The following is an 18,874-nucleotide window of genomic DNA, read 5'->3' as shown; positions in this document are numbered from 1 at the left end:
TAGAATTTATGAGAAGACTTATCAATTAAACGAATGACAACTAACAGAAGAGCAAGTTCAATTAGTAAATGCGTCTGGGTTGGGTACGCTATCTATTATCCGGCCATGCCGAATTGATCATCTTTTGGTCTCAGCCAATGTAGAGCGATGGCGTTCTGAGACCAATACATTCTATTACAACATTCATATTGATGAGATGACACCAATGTTTTTTTATGTATATGAGATATTAGGACTAGTTGTGGATGGTGAGCTAGTTACATATAGTCCTATCAGTGACCTGCGACAGTATATAGAAGACAATTTGGGTATAGTCCCTGATGGCAACCTAACAGTCCTGAGGCATACATGGTTGAAGGCGAATTTTAGGGAATTGCCACCTGATGCAACCGCTGTTAAAATTTATAAATATACTCGAGCATATCTATTCTTCCTCATCAGCGTCACCATATTCGCTGATGCATCAGTTTCAACAGTTCCAACAAGGTACTTGCAATTTTTTGAAGATATTGAGAGAGTCAGCATATATGCTTGGGGTGCTGCAACCCTTACATTCATCTATTGCTCACTTGGAAAGCTTATACTTTCAAGCGAAGACATTTTAGTGGTTCAACCACTCTCATGAAAGTAACTTTTTTTTTTGGTATATGACATAAGCATAATAGTTTAGATTGCTTTCCTATAATATTAAATACATATCATATCTTAATTTATTGCAGTGTTGGTCATATGAGCATATTATGCATATGAGGCCCATACTGCATAATATCTCTCCAAATATGCTTAGGGCCAAAAGATGGGAGCTACCGAAGAATTATCATGGCACTCCACATAACCTAATGCCTTCCATTAGACAATAATTTGATAACCTCTAACCTAATGAGGTTACTGTGTAATTTGATATTGATTACTTTCAAATGTATTTAAGTATTTTTCTCTTACTTTTATTAATTGATTGCATATCAGATAACAGGTAATATAGAGTCCATATTTCAAGCCTGTTGAGGTCATTTCAGATGGCAGGCAGGAGGCATATCAATCTGCAATGTGCATAACGACACTCATATTTGACGATATTGTCGAGCCGTATATGCTAGATCGTGTACGCCAACAATTTGAATCTACACAGGGCATTCATATAAATCATTTGGTTGTTGGAAAGAGGTCTAGCACACAAGGTGGACAGCGAGATTGGCGAACTGTTAATGCAGACAAATTCAACATGGGTTGACTCGCCATGACTGCATGATGCCTGATATTGAAGAAGATACTGACAATGGGTTGCTCTCAAAGGAGTACAAGGCCTGGTACAACATAATATCTCATCCTATAATACATAATGTCGCTAACACACCCAAAGATATATTGCAACGTCATAACCAGGAAGAAGAAGATGTGGTTCCTTCTCATGAACCACAGTATATAATGAGACCTTGAGATTATGATGACCAGTTGACCTACAAATTCTTATAGTCTTGTACTTAGCTATTAGTTCCATGAAATTGTTTAAATATATTAATTACTTATATTGTTTTTGCAGGTTAGTGCATTTCAGGCATCTATAACTATGTTAGCAGAGGCACTTACACTTAGACATAAGTGGTATCCTGAAGTTTATAATCGTGTTAACAATACGTTTGAAACGTTGTTTAAGTTTGTGCTTCTGGATATGGATGACATAGAAGCCAGGATGGAAAATTTACAACGAAGGTGTACCTGATGAGGCCGAACATGTTGTAGTCGGTGAAAGTAGTCGGGCAGTAGAAAACCTAGCTCGCAGTTGAGAAACGCAGACGATATAACACACGAAAGAAACAGTATCAGCCTAAGAGAATACGACCAGTGTAATAGAGTTTTGACCCTTGTAATGTATTGGAACACTTGGTCATTATGACCGTTGTAATCTATTGGTTATTTTGACCCACCCAATTTGTTGAATGAATATTGTTAAGTAGAATTTGGTTAAGTCTTTCTACTTTCGTTTAAATCTTTCTTGGCACGGTTCGCCTTTGTCTCAAGATTGGCGAAAGACTTTCTACTTTCGTTTAAGTCTTTTAAAAGAATCCCATATGAATACTTCTCTTAGCAAAACAAATCATGGTTTCTGATATGGGTGCGGTTCGTATATAGAGCCGAGGCTCTAAACAATCAAAGTAAAGCGCGTCTTCAAATAGTGTCAAGAAAGATGATTTCAATATTGGAAATCTTTGTGATAGCCTTAAAATAACTTTTCATCTTTACTTATAAAATTTAAGGCTTAAAAAATAGTGTAGATAGACCAGATCTATGAAAACTTGAAAATTGACAGTCCAAAAAAATGTTATAAGATGCACTATTTCAAAAACATGAAATCCATTTTTTTCTCATGTCCATGTATCTTGATGTCTAGATGATCAATTTGAGGATACGTGGACATCAAAAGAACCTCTTCTAGTGTTATTTTTAAGATAGGGTCTAATTTGATTTTTTTTAGAGCCAAGGGCTCTATTCCTTCTAATAATATACATTTTCGGATGTCCAACATCCAAAAATGTTAAGTATCCGAAAGTTATTTCGGATGTCTAACATCCGAAAAATTGACATTTTCGGATGTTGCACATCGAAAATGTCACTGCGAAATCCAGGAACTTCCTAGATTTTGGTAGTGTTTTTTTCGGATGTTCAACATCCGAAAATATCAATACTTCGGATGTTGGACATCCGAAATAATTTTCGGATGTCCTACATATGCCCCACATCCGAAAATACCACTAAGAAAATCCAAGAAGTTCCTGGATTTTCGCAGTGACATTTTCGGATGTGCAACATCCTAAAATGTCAATTTTTCTGATGTCGAATGTCCCACATTCGAAAACTTGATATTTTCGGATGTTGGACATTCGAAAACACCACAGCAAAAATCCAGGAAGTTCCTGTTCCTAGATTTTTGCAGTGGTATTTTTGGATGTCCAACATCCGAAAATATCAAGTTTTCGGATGTCCAACATCCTAAAATATCAAGTTTTCGGATGTGAGAGATCCGAAATTATTTCGAATGTCGCACATCCAAAAACTTGATATTTTCGAATGTTGGACATCCAAAAATACTACTGTGAAAATCCAGGAAGTTCTTGGATTTTTGCAATGGTATTTTCAGATGTCCAACATCCGAAAATATCAAGTTTTCAGATATGGGACATCCGAAAACGACATTTTCAAGCCAAAAATGTGAAGCTAAAAGATTACTTAAAAATAACTTAAAATAACATCCGAAAATATCAACTAGAGGGCTGATGTACAATTGTAAATGTGAAGCCAAAAATTGAACAAAGTCTATTCATCTTTTGATGTAAATTACTTAATAGAATCAAGTTCTAGAGAGTCTAAGTTTATTTGTTTTTTGAGAACACTAACTTATTGTTTAGCGCAGTAGTCGTATGGCTACGAATGCTCTACATTTCTCATCTATATGCAACTTTTTGATTTTTGAATGAATCATTTACTAATTAACATAGCTTATTTGTAATCTAAAATAGCTTTCAAAATGCCAAACTCATAATAGTTTTAGAAGGGGTTCCAAATTCTCCATTGGAAGATTTACGATAACACAGAATTCCAATCGTACTAACACCAAGTACAACAACACAATATTGAGAACATCGAATTCACTTCATTCATTAATTCATGAATTTCATAATTCGATACAAAAACACATTATTGACAACAAGTAATTCACTCTATCGGTTCTCTGCATGTCCTCCTATTATGACCCATTACGCTGCATTGTTTGCACTTCAAAGGCCTGGCGATCGGCTGTTCGATCTCGAATATTCTTCGTTGTTTCTTTGGAGTTCTGGGAAGGCGTGTAGTCCTTGGTGGCAACACTGTTCGATTGAATATGCATGTCAACTCAATATCATCTGGGACAGGTCCAAAGGGAGTTTGAAAGTCCCTTTTAAAGTATTCCATTATGAAATAATTAAGGCAGTACACAGTGGGATCCAAATGCATGTGGTTAATAGCCGCAATAGCATGAGCACACAGAATGCCACTGAGTTGTCATTTTCTACAATTGCACGTCCAATGCGTTAAATCGACAACGTACTTCTTTTCAAGATAGTGGACCTCAAACTGCGTGCCCATGGCGGATATAACTGTGTAAAAATTGAGCATTTATCTTTCACAAGTCGAGTAATTCTTGGGCTTTCGGTACTAGCATGTCACTCCAAGTATTACTTAACACCCTCTTCTCTTCAAACCTGGTCATCAATTGTACCCTTATTTATTCACACATTGTAATGATCGGCTTCTCTTGAGCAGATAAAATCCAAGCATTGAAAAATTCGACCATGTTATAGGTAAGATGACTGTATCTAGACCTTGGAAAATAGGCATCTGCCCAAAATTTGGAGGGAATATTCTTAATCTATTCATATGCTTCTGGGTCGGTACACTGTATATCAAACATTACTTTTTCAAACCCACCAATAATTGCTTTACTGGCGGCCTTCCAAAACAACATCATCAATACTTCACTATTTGTTGACTTCTTCATAAAGTCCTTGAAGTTCTCTTTCATATGTCGCACGCAGAATGATAGAAAACATGTGGAAAAGCATTTCTCTATTGCTTCTGGCAGACTTTTTTGTCGATCCGATATAATTGGTAAGGCATGCAGGTTAGAATACTCATTTAATAGCTCACTCAATATATTTAAGAACATATCAACTGTAGTCGTTCTCTTTTTCAACCACTACAAATGATAATGGGAATAGCCCATTATTTGCATCTAGCGCGATGGTGCACAATAATATGCATTGACACTTTCCTTTTAAGAATGTCTCATCCTACATCTGTGTGGATGCGAACTTCGGTTCTCGAGTTGGTTCTTCGAATCTTCTCCATATATAGGGGGATGTCATGGTATTGTTGTTCATGTGATTCATATATCATCTCTCTAGCAACCTATTTTCCCCGCCAAGCTTGCATGTAGAAAGTCTAACTCGTGATCACGTTGGACATCCTTTATGATATCTTTTGCTTTAATTTTTGTTTGGTCAATAATGTGGCCTTTAATTTTTTTTACCATCCAATAGCTACGAGCTAGTGGTTGATGGACCCTTCCCATTGGACCACTACATGGGTGCTCCTTAACCACAGACTTCACTTTAAAGTATGCAGTACTGTCAACTCGTAAGCACCGCACTTACCATGTACATCCCTCTGCCTTGAAACTTGCCCACACCCGTCCTAAATCACTTTTTTCAAACTTTAGAACAAAATTATTGTGGATTGCAAAATCAACTAGATGATATCGACATTCATTAACATTTTCAAAAATTGCCCAATATTCAATTGAACCTCGTTACCAACTTTTCTACACGGACTCTCTAGTAGTTCAATATCCACCATATCACATTCTGGTATAAGCTCAGGGTTGGGGGCCACTTGAATGTTTTAATCTTAATCAGGTAATGCGTTAGGCTAATTGTTGACAAAAGATAGAGTGTAAGATAAAGCAACAATTTTCGCACATATAAGATTAAAATAAAGCAATATACAGATTAAAAAATAAATTGCAGATATACCTATTCCTTGAAGATGGGCCATTAGTAACAGATTCATGTTGTGGCTCCATTGTAGCGACAATATATACTACAATTATCAAATATTCCCCTCTTAAATAAAAGATATATCTATCACTTACATCAATCAACTCAAGCCCACTAGATAGACCTGTGTTGTGGTACATAATAGCTAATTTATTTGGATCACACTTAGTTAAATTACCAAAATGACTTTTTAGTTCTTCCAAGGAACTATTTCCATTATACTTGATGACCTTCAATTTTTCACTTTTATAAATAACACGTTCGTCATCTGCATTCGTCTCAAATGACCCCCCATATTGGAATACCAGTTGCACTCCCTCGGTAGCCATCGTCAATGCTACTGTATTAAATGAATAACAAAACTTGTGTTACAAAAAATCAATACAATAAGAAATACTAAAAATTTGGATATTTCTAACTACTTTAGGGTTCATAAACTATGAGTATTACATAATAGATTGAAATAGTGTACTACTAAAAATGTGACTAGTAAACAATAAATAAAAGAAAACAACAAATACTCAAATAAACACAAAATAAACAACAAATTTTAATACAAACAATAAAGTTGAACAATATTTAGCCAAATCAAGGAATACAATATATCAACATAATACAAACAACAAATAATTATATAAAATAAACAACTTCATCAATATTAAACAAATTTTATTTATTAATCAACAATACACAACAAATATTAATGACAAAATACAATATCCTATAAAATATCTGAAAATAAAAATAAATTAATCAAAGGTATAAGGCAAGAGTATGAAAGGTACCAATCACCTCAAAATAGGGAGTCAATCTCTTCAACTTTGTGGGTTACTATATTAGGGGACAGTACAAGGGGTATGATGCGCGAAATATACTTATTAGGGGACAGTATAAGGGGTATGATGCGCGAAAGATTCTGTATTTGTCCGTTTTCCCCAACTTTATAAAAATAAATGAATAAACTTTTCGCCATGAGCGGGAAAGTTTAGCACAAACAATTTCAATTGTTGAACAACCAAATTCAACATATTTTCGGTTGTTCAACAACTGAAAGTAAAATATATGAAATTTTTATCTCTCTGGCTATTTTCGGATGTTCAACATCCGAAAATACTATAAATTCGGATGTTGAACATCTGAAAATACCAAATTGAATGTTTTAACTTGCGCCCATTTTCGGATGTTGAATAACCGAAAAAACCACAAATTTGGATGTTCAACATCCGAAAAAGGGTAAAATTGTATTTTTTAAAAATAGCTTTACAAAAGACAAAATTTGGACACAACTGTAATAATATAAACTATTTGGTATATCAGTAATAATGGAAAGTATAACGGATTTTTATGTAATTTTCTCTATATATTATTTGGACCAACTATTTTAAAGGTTTTTGAGTGTTTACAATTTTACATATTCATTTGATGTGTATCAATTTTTTGAGCTTTAAACTTAATTAATTGGAGTGAAATATATTTTTTTGGATTTTTCCTAAAGAGAAAAAAGGTTTCTTGTTTGCTAACTCACTTTTTTTGATGTTACTATGATATCGTGGTAATCAAATTCTCATTGCTCATTTGATAATGCTGCTCAAGTGAGGCTGAATTACCATAATTTTCCTGAAAAGGGATGATTTGTTTATTTTAAAAAACGTACATTAGTTAGATGAAAGTTTAAATAAAAAAGTACATACAAGGTATCAACCTTGTAACCATTCCAAAAAAAAAATATTGAAAAAAGAAGCGTCAGCCTCTCTTAAAAGCAGTACAAACATAAAAAAAATTCACAAAAAAATTTGATTTGATACTAGAAAACCCTCAAATTGATCAATCCTAACATTAAGACTTTGGATATACAAAAAAAGTTTTCAAGTCAAAAAATTAGTGGATCTTGTAATCTATTACATGGATTATTTATTTTCAATTGATCATCCTAACGCTAAGATTTTGGATATAAAAAAAATGTTTTCAAGTAAAAAAATTAGTGGATCTTGTAATCTATTATCTGAACTATTCATTTTCAAGGTTTTAAAGTACCTATAGGTAGGCTATTATTGGGGTTTCTGGCACCAAACCTGCATATTTACTCAAGGTTTAGAGGCAGGTCTTAATTTGATTTCTTTGAAGTTGACATTTGAAGGTTGATGCATTATATACACCTTACTCAAATTTTAAGGAAAATATTTATATAGAGAATAAACTTTATAATATATAAAAGGGAGGTGCACATAAAAAATTACTCAAAAAGGTTGTTTTAATGCGGGAAAATCCTCCAACTGACCATCTCAAAAAAGATTTTGGGTTCTAAAAAAATAGGAAAAAGTTTATATAGAGCCGAGGCTCTCAACAATCAAATAAGAGCGTACCTCATAAATTTCACTAGACGAGGTTCACTTGATGCCCAAATAGCCTCAAATTGATTATCTCGGCATCAAGATGCATAGACATGAGAAAAAAAAATGGATTTTAAGTTTTAAAAATAGTGTATCTTGTAATGCATTTTTGGACCGTCAATTTTCAAGATTTTCAAGTTTTCATAGATCTATTTGATCTATACTATTTTTTAAGCTTTAATTTTATAAGTAGATATAAAAGTATATTTTAAAGCTATCATAAAGATTTTCAGTATTGAAACTACATTTCTCGCTACTATTTGAAAGTCTACTTTGATTGTTTAGAGGCGCGGCTCTATACAGACCACACCCAAAAAAAAAAACTTACATACTATAAAAGAATATCTTACAAACCATCCATTTTAGGGGTGGTAACCCTCTAAACCTCGTCAATTTTGAAGGGTTGTAAACCTCATCAATTTTCACGATATTTGAAGCTTTAAATTTGGGAAAAGTTTATATAAGGTTGCAACCTTAAAATGTAGAATCACATATGCACCTCAAAAAATCTATCGGAAATGTTGTTTTAATGTTGACAAAACGTCGAATCGATCATCTCGACATTGAGATGTATGAATATGAAAAAAAAATAGAGTTTTTGAGTCCTGAAAATAGTGCATCTTGCAACACATTATCTAGACTGTTCATTTTCAAGCTTTTCATATATTTATATATCTACTTGATTTTAACCATTTTTAAAATTTAAATTTCTCTAATTAAGTATGAAAATAGAATTTCAGATAATACCAGTGTTTTAAAAAACGCCGAGTCGAACCGGACTCGCCCTGTTCGACTCGGAAATCGTGAAAAGGGGACCGGATAGCCTAAAAAATCGGAAATCGTCCGGTTCTAGAGAGAACCGGACGATTCTGTACAGTGAATCTCCGATTCACTGTACGGAATCGGCGAGTCCGAACAGTGAATCGGCGAGTCCCGTACGGAATTTTTTTTTTTTTTTTTTTTTTTGTAATCCATGATAGATTTTTTTGTAATACTTGATCGATTTTTTTGTAATCCATGATCGAATTGTTTTTGTTTTTTTGTAATCCATGATCGAATTTTTTGGTTTTTTGTAACCCATAATAGAATTTTTTGTAATCCATGATCGAAATGTTTGTTTTCTTTTCTTGTAATCCATGATCGATTTTTTTGTTTTTTTTTTTTTTTTGTAACCCATGATAGAATTTTTTGTAATCCATGATCGAATGTTTTGTAATACATGATCGAAATGTTTGTTTTTTTTTTGTAATCCATGATCGAAATGTTCGTTTTTTTTTTTGTAATCCATGATTGAATTTTTTGTTTTTTGCTTTTTTTGTAACCCATGATAGAGTTTTTTGTAATCCATGATTGAATTTTTTGTAATCCATGATCGAACTGTTTTTTTCTTTTTTTGTAATCCACGATTGAATTTTTTGTTTTTTTTTGTTTGTTTTTTTTGTAATCCATGATCGAATTTTATGTAATCCATGATCGAATTTTATGTAATCCATGATCGAATTTTATGTAATCCATGATCGAATTTTATGTAATCCATGATTGAATTTTTTGAAAATTTGTGATTTTTTTTTTTTAATCCATGATCGAATTTTTTTTTGTAATCCATGATAGAATTTTTTGAAAATTTGTGATTTTTTTTTAATCCATGATCGATTTTTTTGAAAATTTGTTTTTTTTTTTTTTAATCCATATTATTCAAAGAGAAAATGAGAGAGATGATGATTCTAAGGCAACCCTATCCCAGCCATATTATTCACATATCGAGTCCCAACATCAACAGTGTAGGGATGAGCACGAAATACTGTAAATTAAATGCTGAATGGCGGTTCATATAGGGAAAGAACATATCAATATTCGTATATTCATTCAAAAACATGAAAATTCTTAATGGAGTACCCTCATTTTTTATTGAATTCCTAAAAAACAATATTTATAATGAATTTTAATAATTTTTTCGAATTTTTTTTAAGATTTATTTTGACCGATTCACCCGATTCCCGATCCGGATCGCCGATTCGTCGAACAAGATCGATTTTTTGGAAACCTGATCCGAATCACCGATCCGTTTTTTAAACCATTGGATAATACTAAAAAAAATTTATAACAAAATTATATGATAAAATTTTAAGGTGCGCCTTGGATTGTTTGAGGTTGCAACCTTAGAGAAACGGCACCCTTTAAATTTTACGTCTTGTTTCAACAACTCTATGTAAAGCGTAAACCAGAGGCAAATTCAAAAGACGGTCATTTTAAATGGGATGATTGGGAAGTTGTCCGATCATATTTTATACCAGAAAAGGGAAGGAGAGTTAGAGAGAGAGAGAGGGAGGCGTGTGTATGCCCTTATATAAATCTTCCACATTGACAGACAGAGAGAGGCGCGTGGATGCCCGCTGTCACAGGTATGCTGAACCCGACCTTCGATTCTGTCTCTCTACTGTTATATTCAAATATTTTGGGATTTCTTATCTATTTCAGTGTTTTTAAGAGAACCCAACTTATGTTTTTGCCTTATTTTTCCATGAATACTCAGAAAACAATAGCTTCTTCTGTATGCATTAGGGCATGGCAGTCTCTGAACGATAGCTGTTCCTGTCTAATTTGGGCCTGTCACCCTCGGAAACTGTTGATTAGTTGGAAATAGAAATGGGTTTTTGATTATTGCAAATGGATTCTTTGTGGATGCAGCAAATTGCCCATCTCTTCTGTAAGTTTTGATACTATATATATTTGGTTCTTCTATATTTTCGTGAATTAATGGCTGGAAGTAGCCTCAAATTCACCCTTACTTCTAGGCCCGAGGATAGGTTGATGGATGTTCCGTCAACATCAAATGGCAATTTATCAAATGGGTTTTCAAGTAAACGCAGTTTCGAGAGCGTTGACGGTGGGGCTTTTTCTGATAAATCCCCTGTTTTTAAGAAGAGGACCTTATCAGCTGTTCGTAAGTTTCCAAGAGGTTGTGGAAGATTTGCCCCAAGAATTACGGCATTAAGGACTGGAGAAGTCATGGATTCTCAGAGGTCAATGGATGGTTCAGAAGAAATGGCTTTGGTTAAAATTGATGACTCTAAACGTTTGAATGTTGCTGTTGAACCTGAACAACCAAAGTCATTGGGGAGTTCAACTGAGAATGGTGTAGAAGGTGTACCGGAGAACTCTGTTCAAAAGGATAACTTTCTTGAACTGGAGCCAAAACCTGTTCAAAATGATAAGCAAAAATTTCAATTAGATTCGGTGCAAAATGAAGAGTTGGGGTTGGAGATTTCAAAGGTTGCTTCCTCTGATCAAGAGGAACCTCTACAACTATTGCCCATAAAGACTGATATAAGCATTAAGGATCATTCAGAGAAGAAATCCCCTTCTCGAAATGTCTCAGCTTCCAGTCGATTTCCTTCTGGTCATGATAGACCGAATGAAGCATTGGGATCAGAGGCCTCGGGGGTCTCCTCCCCTGTTAATCAACAGGCACCGCTGCCACCATCTGTTTCAATAGCTGAAGCCGATTCAGCTGTTGAGGATAGTGCCAAGAAGAAGTTTCCTTCACGAAATCTCTCAGCTTCTAGGCATTTCCCTTATGGTTGTGGTAGGAATGTTCCTAAGCTCACTATAGAGGAAAGGATGAGATTCATGGCTTCTAAAAATAGGAAGTCCACAGAGGGAAAACCTTTGGAAGAGGAGGAACTTAATAAGCTTTCTAATGCTAAGGCAGTTCAGGCTGATAAACCTGTACAATGTGAGAGGATTGAGAGTATGTCGGAGAAGAAGGACAATGTCTTGCCCAAGAAGAAAAAACCAAAGGAGGGGAAGCCTTTAGAAGAAGAAGACAAGTCTTCTTGCTCGATAAGAACAAAGCCCACCAAATTGGAGAAGATTGAGAGCACACCAAAAATAAGAGATAACAAAGATGTTGGTGATCGAGGCAAGAGCATAAAAGAGGGTGCTAAGATGTCTCGGCCAATAGAGCAATCCCCATATATGACTAAGAAATCTCATAAAAAGGATGGAGTTCGGGTGAAACATTTGGCTACAAAATCTGAGAAACTCAAAAAGGGGGATGGTTTTAAGAGCAAGATAACAATGGAATCTGCTGAAAAAAGTGATGGACAAGTCGAGGTTCAGGACAAAGAAGAAGATCCTATGGACTTTTACAGTGACAAGGTGATTGTACAGGCATTAATGGCTGCACCGAATTGTCCCTGGATGCAAGGTAAAGGAAGCACACGCAGGTCCTCACTGAGTCTTAGTGGCAATAAGCCCAGTGCAAAGAAGGAAGACCCCAGCTCACATTTCAAACCAAAGTCATCTTCCAAGAGCAAGGATAAGGGTTTGAAAAGGACATCTGATGCTGAAAATTCAAAGCAGAAAACAAAGAGCAAAGCGACAATGAAGGTAAATTCAAGTACTCGGGAGACTGATGGAGAAGCTACAATGGATGAGGAAGAGAACTCCTCAACTCGCATTGCTGGCGAAGCAATGCAATTGTTTGAAGGTGAAGATGAAGATGGAGACAGCTTATTGGTGGGTCCTGATTATGAGTTTGGGGATGAACCACGGGAGCTCAGTATGAGCCTGATTCCATTTGGTGTTGGAATTAGGAGGAACAGCAGCAATCAACAAGAGGAGGTTGCCACTCGCTCCAAGGTTCGAGAGACACTACGCTTGTTTCAAGCACTCTACAGAAAACTTCTTCAAGATGACGAGGCAAAGCGCAAGAACCAAGACCTAGGTCAAAATGCGAAACGACTTGATTTGCAGGCTGCTAGGCTTCTCAAAGACAAAAACATGTGGGTAAACTCAGGGAAACAAATACTGGGACCGGTCCCTGGTGTCGAAGTCGGGGATGAGTTTCATTATCGAATTGAGCTTTGCATCGTTGGCCTTCATCGACAAATTCAAGCTGGCATTGATTACATCAAGCGAGGAAACATCACACTTGCCACAAGTATTGTCTCTTCAGGGGGCTATGCGGGTGATGTTGATGATAGCTCTGATGTGTTGGTGTACTCTGGTCATGGAGGAAACCATTCATTTTTTGATAAGAAGCTACCTGCTGAAAATCAGAAGCTCGAACGTGGGAACCTTGCTCTCAAAACCAGCATGGATGAGCAAATCCCAGTTCGCGTTATACGTGGGTTCAAAGAAACTAGGGTCATTGATCCCCAAGAAAACTCTAGAGGTAAAGTCATTGCCACATATACCTATGATGGTCTATATCAAGTTGAAAAATTCTGGACGGTTACAGGTTCCAAGGGTTGTAGCACTTACCAATTCCAGCTAAGAAGATTGCCTGGACAACCCATGCTTGCTTGGAAACTAGCCAAACAAGTGGGCAAGTCGAAGAAATTGAAGAGGCGTGAGGGAGTATGTATCGAAGATATTTCTGAAGGGAAAGAGGCGAAATCGGTTTGTTCTGTGAACACTATAGATGATGAACTACCCACACCATTCAAATACATAACCAAGATGATATACCCACCTTGGTATAAGCTTATTCCTGGGGAGGGTTGTGAATGCACTAATGGTTGCTCTGATTCTGAGACTTGTGCTTGTGCAGTCAAGAATGGTGGTGAACTCCCCTTCAACCGCAATGGGGCCATTGTAGAGGCAAAACCCATAGTTTATGAATGTGGGCCAAAGTGCAGGTGCCCCCTAACTTGCCATAATCGAGTTAGCCAACATGGAATCAAATTCCCTCTAGAGATTTTCAAGACAGAGAATAGAGGGTGGGGTGTGAGGTCCATGATATCTATCCCATCGGGAAGCTTCATATGTGAGTATACTGGTGAGCTTCTTCGAGATACAGAGGCAGAGCAAAGAACTGGAAATGATGAGTATTTGTTTGATATTGGGCATAACTATAGTGACCATGCGCTTTGGGACGGACTCTCTACTCTAATACCTGACATGCAATTGAGCACAGCGTGTGATGTTGTGGAGGATGTAGGCTACACAATTGATGCAGCAGAGTATGGTAATGTAGGAAGGTTTATAAATCACAGTTGTTCGCCAAACCTCTATGCTCAAAATGTGCTCTATGATCATCATGACAAGACTATGCCCCATATCATGCTTTTTGCGGCTGAGAACATTCCTCCTTTACAGGAATTGACGTATCATTACAACTATACTTTGGACCAGGTTCGAGATTCTGATGGTAATATAAAGAAGAAGGATTGCTATTGTGGATCCCATGAGTGCAGTGGCAGATTGTATTGAACAGCTATCTTCATTTGGTATAAGAATTTTAACCTTGCCCAAAAAAAAACCAAAAAAAAAGAAAAGGAAAATCACTTTTCTTACAGTAACTGGTCCATATTGGGATTGAAGTTTCAATCAAAACTGATCTGGAGAATGGAAGTTTTTTTCTTTTTTGAGTGACGTAATCATGTATGGCATTATTTTTTGTGCGTGTTCTCGAGCTGGGTATCCTGACTAAGACCCATCCCTTTTGTTGCTTCGCATTTTGGCTAATAAGTAATGTTTCGGTTAGGAAAGGCATAATACATGAGTATTGCTTTGCCCTTATGTTTTCTCCTTCTGCATGTGTCTTTGAAAATCTCTGCCTTCTGTTGACAAAGGAATATGCAGAATGTATTATGAACATGAATCGACTATAATTCATTCATAGACAAGCATGATGTTTTTCCTTTTTGTATTTAGTCGCAATTTCTTGTAGAGGAACCCTCTTGGTAGTTGCAACATTGGCCCCCGATTTGCTGCTCATAGAGAGAGTAATACTTGGGCTATCTAATCTTTATAGCTGCTAATAGTATAATTTATTGATGTTTATCTTGAAATTTGCACATTTTTACCTTCATTTATCTTCCATCCAATAGTAATACTTATTTGATCTTTTTGGTTGGCCATTACTTTTCTTTTTTTGTTGGATAGATATTTAGGTTGGTAATTAGTCAGTGTTGCCTATAAGATGTGCCAACTCTCTTGACTAGCATCACCCCACAAAGGTTCCTCCCAGGACTTTTCTTATAAGTGTATTCGTTGCTTTTGGCCTATCGCAATGATGCGGATTGATAAGTACACTTTCTATACAAGAAAGAAACCTTTGATTTGCACTCAAGATATACCGGCTAATAGCAGAGGTGAGAGAACCACAAACCCCATGCACAACTGAAGCCACTATTAGATGAATCATAGCCGAAGGCTAAAGCCTCCCTCGTAAGTGTTGCATACCAACAGGGCTAGAACTGAACGGATAATGAGAGGACCAAAATGGTGGGGGTGAAAGTAGACTAGGTGGTTTGGTAATGAAATAGGTCTGTCAAAATTGGTGAAGAATGTTGTGTTAGAAGCATAGTTCCACAAAGAACGAAGAGAGAGATAAGTGGAAGACATGAGAGAGAGAGCAAGTTGGAGAGGGGCAAGAGAGAGGTGACCGGAGGGAGTCTCACATGGGGTTAGATAGCCCTCCACACACATCTTAAAATATGGACAAATATGAATAACACCAATGTCTTTAAGTACATAAAAAAGGATAAGAATGCCCCACAATCCATAGTAAAGAACCAAAATAATCTGATCTTCAATACTCTCCCTCAAGCTGGAGCATAGATGTCACCCATGCCTAGCTTGGAACAAATCTGCTGAGTTTGATTACAGCCATGAGCCTTGGTAAATATATCTACCAAATGATCCATTGACTTCTCATATGGAGTAGTTATATGCCTACATACTAAAATGGAAATCCACTTTAATATGCTTTGTTCTCTCATGAAATACTGGGTTGCTAGCCATATGGATGGCTGCTTGATTGTCACATAACATCTTCATTGGCCCAATCACTGTGAATCCCATCTCTTACATCAAGGTTTACAGCCACAATAGCTCACGTGTAGTGTAACACATTGTTCTATATTCAGCCTCTACGCTAGATCTAACAACTAAAATCTGTTCCCTTAAGATATCTCACTATTCTTCTCACTACCTCCCAGCTAAGTGTCCCAGGAGAATGCATGAATTGACTTGCTACACTCATTGCAAAGGCTATGTCTGGCGGGATTATTGTCAGGCAGATAAGTCTATAGTTACTAGGATCTCCCAACGAGCTGGTAGCTCCAGCCAATGCTTCAAAAAACGGTCTGCCTGGCGCCTAAGTGCCCAAGACCCTATGCACCGTATGGCTAGGCCTAGGAGGCCTTTTTTTTTTTTTTTTTTTTTTTTCTAATTTTTTTTTTTAAGATACCCAAAATGGCAAAAGGGGTAATTTTGGCCCCAAAGTTAAAAGAATAATTCCATACACCTTTTTAGTTATACCTATTTTTAAGAATCAAAAGTATTTTTTGTGGTTAGAAGAAGCTTCTTAAACTTTTCTACTTATTATGAAATTTGCCTATTTCTGAGAATCAAAAGTATTTTTTGTGGTTTGAATAAGCTTCTTAATCTTTTCCACTTATTATAGAATATGGGGAGTTGAAGACTATTACTAATACATTCCTAATAAAGTTTATTCTCGAGTCTCAACATTGTATAAAGCTTGTTACAATATTTTTCAAATGCAATAAATTACAAAACTGACACAGATATATGTATATATTATATATCTATAAAATTTGTACTACATGGCGCCCAAGGTTCTGGGCACCTGCCTGGGCGCTGGGTGGGCACCAGGCCAGCTGCCTAGCGTATTTTGAAACCTTGGCTCCAACTCTAGGAGCTCAATCCTGCGCTTTGGGATAAAGAATTTCAATTCCAAACGTTTGTTAAATTTAGGGATCTCGATCCTCAAAATTGAGGATACAGCTCCCAGGTTAATGGGATCCAGATCCCTCTTATCTATATCATGCGTTCATGAGTAGGTGAAATCGAGCCTCCACCAATGTGAAATTAAGTTTCTTTGACATTGATAACGAAGATCATTAGCACATTTCGAGTCTCATGCACTGACCAACCCCGTCTTCCCCAACCTACCCTCTCTCCAACTCCCTTGCTCATAATCTCTCTCTCTCTCTCTCGCTCTCTCTCTCTGTGTGCAAGAGCATATCTATCTACAAATTCTAAAATCTAAATTGGCTTTTGGTGTAGTGAACTATTTGAGAAACAGTCCCAATGCCCACAATGGCAACCAGGGTTTGAAGCTTATAGTTTGAACTTTGAATTTGTAAGTTACAAAAATAAACACCATAACATACAAGCTGCCGCCATATTACATTATGGAGCATGTAGATGAAGGAGAGCAGCTAAACTTGCTCCATGTCCTACCCTCAATCCATTGCATTTCACTTACTGGAACATCTATAAGATTTATGCAATTGATCTTTATCTCTAAGCACTCTCATTAACTATATCAACCATTGCAGAGACCTACCTTGTAGTGTGACCCTTTCTTTGCCCTCGGACCTTTTTTTTCCTGTGAAACTAGGGAGGTTGTATGACCAGTTGCATGCCTAAAATTGTATCTAAGTGAAAGGGATCCAATCGAGGGAAAACAAGGACACCGAATTTCCATTAAACTCTAGAGCTTCTTTCATGCCAGGGACTACAATTTGATATACTTTATCATTTGATCCTGATAAATTTGATATACTTTATCATATCTCTGATGTAAGGATCTTGATCCCTATACCACGGATTTTCATGCATCTCTTGATCCCACGTTTCCGATCCCAATCAGGGATTTGATCTCAGTGCTGATCTCGATAACTATGGATAAGCCTACCTACAAGCCTTTTCTATCTGCCTGGATCTTCAAATAACTCTTCACTGATAATGTAGCACATGGATTTACTGGTGTATCAACTGTCTTGGCACCAAACATCCCTAATTTGTCAACAAATCTATTACATATTTCCTTTTGGGATAGGCCTATATCATACTTAGCTGTCCCAAATCTTGTCTTAACATACTGATGTAGATATCCTTTTAATTTATTAATTCCTTCCTGATCACTCCCTATAATGATGATATCTTCAACATAAACCACCAAGGAAATTATACCAATGGATTGTCTCTGAAAAATACTAGTCACAATACAACAGTAAATGATCAATGGATGAGGAAAAGAAAGAAAAAAGACGAACAGATCGAGTGCCAAGTGAGAGGAAAATAGGAAGGAAGGAAACACAGAGAGGAAGAAATAGAGAAGGTGATGTTAGGTCATACTGACCTCCGACACCGCTCATATGTTTATACTAACTATAAAAGATTTACTTGCTGTACAAGAATGTCCTTTTGTGATAAAAAAGGATAAATAAATCCTTAGAGGCTTATATACAATATAATGATGAGTAAGCCTTTAATAATCACTACATTCTAAAAAAAAAAAAAAAAGAAGCCTTTAATAATCACTCTCATGACACTCCCCCTCAATATGGTTTATAGATATCAATCATGCCCAGTGAACAAAAATTCAGCCGCCTTGCCGCCTAGGCGGCCTAGCCGACAAACTATATGAGGTGTAGCTAAGCGGTGAGGTTTGGGCGAGCATGCTTAAGGCTGGTGCCTAGGCGGTCAAGGCGGTCTGGGCATCCAACTAGTGCCATCCCTTAAAAAAAAAAAAAAAAATTCAAATCCACCCAAACAAAATAAGTTCTAGTATTGCCCTTCTCTCTCTCTCTCTCTCTCTCTCTCTCTCTCTCTCTCTCTCTTTCTCTAGTCCATGTGCTCTCTCTACATATGAGAAGAAGAAGAAGATGGACTCTAGCGCAGCCTCTCTCTCTCTCACACACATACACATATACACACAAAGATACACATGGGCCCATATGCTCCTTTTTTACATGCAAGGAGAAGAAAAAGAAGAAGATGACCACCAAGTGTTCGATGCAAGGTCCCTCTGTCTCACAAACACACACACTCTCTCTCTCTTTCTCTCTCTCTCTCTCTCCATATCCTCCAAGTGTTCGAGACCTCTCTCTCACAAATACAGATCGAAAA

At 36.5% G+C, this 18,874-nt stretch overlaps 1 protein-coding gene across 4 annotated transcripts; it reads left to right on the top strand.

Moving 5' to 3' along the window:
- The first annotated feature begins 10,094 nt into the window (after nt 1-10,094).
- Nucleotides 10,095-14,485, top strand: LOC18429167 (uncharacterized). 4 transcript variants are annotated; one of them, XM_088861159.1, is made up of 3 exons: nt 10,095-10,383; nt 10,544-10,688; nt 10,777-14,485. In XM_088861159.1, exon 3 carries the CDS (start codon nt 10,793-10,795, stop codon nt 14,198-14,200), a length of 3,408 nt encoding a protein of 1,135 aa, XP_088717285.1. In that variant the 5' UTR covers nt 10,095-10,383; nt 10,544-10,688; nt 10,777-10,792; the 3' UTR covers nt 14,201-14,485. The 4 variants fall into 4 exon arrangements, with proteins under 4 accessions (XP_088717285.1, XP_020520125.1, XP_088717286.1 ...); XM_020664466.2 differs by having other exon boundaries at nt 10,148-10,383; nt 10,670-10,688; XM_088861160.1 differs by having other exon boundaries at nt 10,148-10,383; nt 10,515-10,688.
- Nucleotides 14,486-18,874: the final 4,389 nt, after the last annotated feature.

The sequence above is a fragment of the Amborella trichopoda genome, chromosome 3 (assembly GCF_054954075.1).
Source record: "Amborella trichopoda isolate Santa Cruz 75 chromosome 3, AtrichopodaSantaCruz75HAP2 v2.0, whole genome shotgun sequence".
NCBI classification, from domain to species: Eukaryota; Viridiplantae; Streptophyta; class Magnoliopsida; order Amborellales; family Amborellaceae; genus Amborella; species Amborella trichopoda.
The sequence above is the reverse complement of the archived record's forward strand: the minus strand, read 5'-3'. Positions and strand labels throughout refer to the sequence as shown.

What these genes read in the sequence shown, in the direction of transcription:
- LOC18429167 (XM_020664464.2), top strand. Translation starts at nt 10,739, where the DNA reads ATGGCTGGAAGTAGCCTCAAATTCACCCTTACTTCTAGGCCCGAGGAT.